Source organism: Poecilia formosa, unplaced genomic scaffold (assembly GCF_000485575.1).
Source record: "Poecilia formosa unplaced genomic scaffold, Poecilia_formosa-5.1.2 Scaffold433, whole genome shotgun sequence".
NCBI lineage: Eukaryota > Metazoa > Chordata > Actinopteri > Cyprinodontiformes > Poeciliidae > Poecilia > Poecilia formosa.
The window spans coordinates 285,192-291,059 of NW_006800372.1; the positions used below are offsets into that span (position 1 = coordinate 285,192).

At 38.9% G+C, this 5,868-nt stretch overlaps 1 protein-coding gene across 1 annotated transcript in view; it reads left to right on the forward strand.

Moving 5' to 3' along the window:
• The window catches only part of LOC103155522 (protein kinase C epsilon type-like), a 230,665-nt gene that overhangs the window by 102,143 nt on the left and 122,654 nt on the right, over positions 1-5,868 (forward strand). Inside the window, exon 2 of the mRNA XM_016663629.1 lies at positions 715-778. Coding sequence (XP_016519115.1) covers positions 715-778 — 64 coding nt within the window. The remainder of the gene's footprint in view (positions 1-714; positions 779-5,868) is intronic.

The window sequence follows — 5,868 nt, forward strand, 5'->3', positions numbered from 1 at the left end:
TATAATGAGATAGTATCTCAATATAATGAGATAGTGATGCTATCTCGTTATTTTAATGAGACAGCGATACCATCACTGATAGATAATATCTCAAAACTAGAAAATTTCTAATGCTAAAGAAAGCTTCAATGTAGTCAATAACCTGTGGAGAGCCAGAAGCATGTGTATTTGTACCATTCAGTATGTTGGATACGGTAAAATTAGCCAAAATACTAATAATAGCATGAATGGTATCAGTAGAATGTGGGGTATCACTACCATGTTGTCACCCATTGACTCAGTCCAATCAGTATTCTAAACATGGCTAATAAGTAAATAAATTGGCTAAAAGCTTATTTTAGGTAAAAATGCGTGCAATGAAGTGCACTAGTGGGTGGCAGTGAAATGTTAATGTTTGTGCTGATGTTAAACTATCCTGAGAAAAAAAACATAAAAGAAGAATAATATTTTTGCACCGCCTGTGGCGGTGCACTGACGTGAGGGGAGTATGCAGGCTTTTATCTTGAAACTTTCAGTAAGCTTAATTTGAAATGGCAACACTAATCCCATGTGTAACAGTGGTTTTGTTAAACCAGTTATCTAATGCTGAAAATCGCAATTACATGATGTAAAAATTGTCAAGGCTTTTATTTTATTTTATTTTATTTTGAAATTGCTTAGAATACCCAATTAAACCAAAATTTTCACACATGACTGTTTCTTCTTCGTCAACAGATTGATCTGGAGCCGGAGGGGAGAGTCTTTGTTGTTATTGACTTATCAGGATCTTCCAGTGAAGGTAAGTTCATACTGAGGTTAAATGTCAAGTAGAGATTCATCACGGTGTGGATCTGCTAACAGAAGCTGTTGTGTAATTGTCCTATACTTTGGATTGAAGTGCTTATTTCCTGCTTATTTCTTTGAGTCACCTGCTGATGGAGTCATTTAGATAAAAGTTTCAGTCTTGTTTGCGGCTCTTATTGCTTTCCATGGCTTCTTGTTGTTTTATGAAAAATGATTCCAACCGGTTTCAGAAGCACAGCAAATGCAACTTGCAATAGTTGCAACATCTTGCATTCATTTTGAGGTTTCCATTGACTCATCGAGGTGTTGTGTGTGTTTGTACATTATGGCACGGCTTTATATGCCTTGTTGTTATTTGTCTTATTTTAACACCCGATGAAGAATAGATGACTTGCCCTTTTTTGTTCTTTTATGGTAAATTTAATTTGTAATATTAAATTTCAAAATGTACAACTCGTAGGAAATTTTATCATAGTATAAAATAAAACCAATTGCATACAAAAGCTACTTTATATGGCTTTAGGTTAATTCAATTTATCCATTTACTGCCAATCTGAAGATGAATAATTACTGAAATAAAAATATGAAATAGACATAGTCTTAAATACTAAAGCTAGCATTACCATTTCTTAAGATGCTCTCATTAAGGCAAAAGTGTTGACGTTTACATCAGTGATGTAAACAGTTGTTTATGCTACATTAATTATATATGGTTAAAGATAAAAATATCTGAAAATATTATTGCTTAATTACATTCTTCAAAAACTAAAAATTGTTTTATGAAATAATGGAAACTGCATTATTTGCTTGTATGTTCTTGCTTGTCAGGGTTTCTTATTGAGTAGCTTATACTTTTGCATAGATTATACCTTTTAATAATAATATTTGTAAATGACTTCATAAATGTAAAAGTTTCTATTCTGCAGTATAGCTTACCACCATCAGTCTGTGTCTGAAAGGGAGACTGATTGATTGCAGTGTAAAGTGCTTTGTAGTCCCCAGACTTGATAAAGCGCTGAACAGGCCGAGGCCATTCACCATTTTATCAACATTCTTTCAGCTAGCTAACATTGAGCTCCTCCCACTTAGTTCAGCTTTTTCCAACATTTTTAAAAATCTTTAAGTCTTGAAATATATATATATATATATATATATATCCTCCCTCTCTCTTTCCTCCCCCCACGCTCCCTCCTCCACACCAACACACCTCCCAGTCTTTAGCCTTCCCTCTGACAGCAGTCACGCCAGGCGGAGGGGTCTATGATGCCGCTCCTTAAAAAGGAGCAGATTGGATTAACTGGGAGGGCTGCAGCTTGAACTAAGTCGTCACATTTAATTTGGCCTTTTTGTTTTCCTCCTTACTCCTCCTCACGACTTCAGTCATTTTCTCTTCACGAACGAAAGGAGGAAATAAACAACTTGCTCCGAAGTTTCAGCATATCCACTCATATTACAGCTTCAGCCGTTTTTTCTAAGAGACTTTGGTGTGTCTTTGAGTGCTGTACATGATGAGAGTTATGATGCTTGGGGGTTTAAATGTGTATGGTTGATTTCTAAATATCAACCCATACAATATTACACACACGCGCGCACACACACACACACATATATATATATATGTGCGTGTGTGTGTATGTATATATATATATGGACGAAAAGGACAAAGATGAAAGAATAGAGATGAAGAGCATTCATGAGAACACCCTAAAAGTCTGCTTCTACACCAGCAGGAAGAGAGAGTACTGAGAAACCACAGTGACAAACATATGCATATATAACAATGAAATAAAATGTGATGTTGATGTGTCTTGATACATAGTGTATTTAAAACTGTGGGAGGGGCGGCCAACATACTTTTTTTGCTCTCACTGCTGTTTATTTCACCTGTATTTACTGCAGAGAACATGCATTGTCATCAGACATAAGCGCCACTTCTGTATGGTTCAGGAACTTCTTTTGACTTTTTGACTATAATTGTCAAAAAGTCAAAAGTCCTTGTTTCATAAGATAATACAATTTAACATCTAGACATGCAAGTTTTTTTTATGTCATTTATTACTGTACATTAATTAAAAAATACATGAACTTTGAAAAGGATTTATTAAAATTTCCTAATTTCAACAAATTTTAACATTGTGTTACACCAGTGGTTTTCCCACTGTGGCCTCTCAGTTTCAACTTCTCTTACTTCATTTAACCTTTTTCTAATAAAACTTTTACTTTTCAAATGTGCATGTTAATTTGCCACTTTATCAGTTTCACATTAGCACAGTCAGGAAATCAGATGATGCATGCAGTTTTACTTTTTCAGCAGAAAAAATATATTTCACCTGCTTGGTGGATTTTTATGAGTTTTACATTGCATTTAAAGTTGCTTAAAAAGGAGCAGATTTGACCACAGCTAATTGATTATTAATAAGACAAAAAATACATTATTTTCTTCAGAATGATATTCAAACTCAAGGGTTATGAAAGCAGCTTAAAGTAATTCTGGATGTTTGCACTAGATAATATGTGGGACTGAATCTGTGGAAGAAAAGCGCAGAGAGGAGAAGGGTGCGGTGATAAACTGATTAGTAAAGTGGTGTGTTCTCTAATGGAGTGGTTACATCATTGCAGAAGAGGGATAGAATGAACAGCAGGCCAGCTCAGGATGACAGAAATATCCACTTCATGGTTTCTTTTTAAACTAGTTCTGGACTTCTGTGACCTTTATCGTGCCTCTGCTCCTTTTACCGCATACGGCGCAGTCCCACTGTGGACAGGAGTGAGATCTGGTGAAATAGCACTCATTACTTGTATGTGCTTGGCGTAGCAGAGAGCAGATGGTTGAAAAGTCGGTCCGTAGAGCTGCATGCAGCCTATTAAATTTAATACACACTTAGAAAAGCACAGGCACATCAGGATGATAAACTACTGCCTTTGGTTAAAAGCTCTAGAAACACTTTTGGCCCAGCTGTTCTCAACTAGGAAAGGATTATTGTCAAAACAAGTAAAGATTTAATTGAGCCTAATGCAATGGATTAAATTTTGTCATGGCCATTTAAATGGAATTACAAAACTATATTTTTGGTTCGTTTGAAGATTTTCAAGACACAAAAGATGAGAGAGAAAAATAGGAGTAAAAAAGGTGAAATTTGTAACCAACAGTGGTGGTCCTAGCATGACTTGGGCCCTGGGCAGAAATAAAGCAAAATGTCGTCGCCTGAAATGTGAACTTGAGCCCAAGCCCATGCTACACTTTCTTAGTAGCTGCACAACACATGGGGCAAACATAAAACAAAAGATTTTTTTAAGCCAAGCACCAGTAATTTGTTGCATGTCGTGGGAAGAAATACTGTACAGGTAGAAGAAAATGTTGCAAACATCGACACAGAATTCTTGTATGTTTTTTTCTTTGGTTTTTCTGTTTCATAACACAATCCTAGAAATAAAACAACCCATCCATCCATCCATCCATCCATCCATCCATCCATCCATCCATCCATCCATCCATCCATCCATCCATCCATCCATCCATCCATCCATCCATCCATCCATTTCCTTCCGCTTATCCAGGGTCGGGTCACGGGGGTAGCAGCTTAAGAAGGCAGGCCCAGACTTCCCTCTCCCCAGTCACTTGTTCCAGCTCCTCCGAGGGAATCCCAAGGCGTTCCCAGGCCAGCCGCGAAACATACTCCCTCCAGCGTGTCCTGGGTCTTCCCCGGGGTCTCCTCCCGGTGGGTCGCCCGGAACACCTCACCAGGGAGCCATCCTGACCAGATGCCCGAGCCACCTCAACTGGCTCCTCTCGACGTGAAGGAGCAGCGGCTCTACTCTGAGTCCCTCCCGGATCACCGAGCTTCTCACCCTATCTCTAAGGGAGAGCCCAGCCACCCTACGTAGAAAACCCATTTTGGCTGCTTGTATCCGGGACCTCGTTCTTTTGGTCATTCCCCAAAGCTCATGACCATAGATGAGGGTAAGAACGTAGATAAAACAGCCACATTGCTTTTTTGTTTTTCTGTTTGTAAAACCTAAATGAAAAAAAAAAAGTTGAAATGTAATATACAGTTGTGGCTTTAATATGTAGTGTTACAAAAAATGAACTTGTTCATGGAAAGATGAGTTCTGAGCTGCATGGCTGCAGTCTAGAGACTTGAGACTCGCTACTACACCCATCTTGTTTTCAAAGAAATGTGTCCACTGAGGCCAGCTTAGAGAAGAACACAAGGAGGGAATTGGTTTCAGGCAGAGGACTTATGGAAATGACTTCCAGCAGAACAGAAAGGTTATTGGAAGACCAGTAGCAGTAGCCACCTCCTCTGACTGTCTCACTGTTGGCTCAATGAAAAACAGGTGTGCAGGAAAGCAAATTTCTAAAAGGCATTTGTTCTTTTTAATACTATTACAGTGATCCCTCGCTATAACGCAGTTCACCTTTCGCGGTCTTGCTACTTTGCAGGTTTTTTTGTGCAGTTTTTTTTCACAATGCATTGTGTTCTGCGTCCTGATTGGCTAAACAGTCTCCGAGCTTCTTTGCTACCTGTGTGCCAATAACGTTACGGTATATAAATATAAGTAATACAGCTTGGCCATTCAGGAGATGAAAGCTGAAAACTTTGAATGCCTGCTGGAAAAAACTGTGGTCAGAAGCAGCGCAAAACCCGACCGGAGGCTCGCTTGACGAGATCCATCGCTCTGCCGTAGATACAGCTGTGAATCTCTCTAGGCAGGTTGGAGGAGACGCTTTAATGACATGACTCCGGATCACACTAAGGCCTGATTGATGAAAACGCACATCCGTTGACCTGAAAACAGGTTTTGTTCTTTGGTTTCAATGTAGAGTATTTAATTATGCTGTATAATAATTGTAAAAACTGAAAGTACCGTATTTTCCGCACTATAAGACGCACCTAAAAACCTTCAATTTCCTCAAAAGCCGACAGTGCGCCTTGTAATCCGGTGCGCCTTATATATGGACCAATATTGAGCCACAACAGGTCCAGCAACGGACCTTACCACAGGGGCCGCGTTTCGCTAATGCCCATTTTAGGTCACAGTGCAGCTACCACGTGCGTGACCGTCTCACAAACACAAGCTACA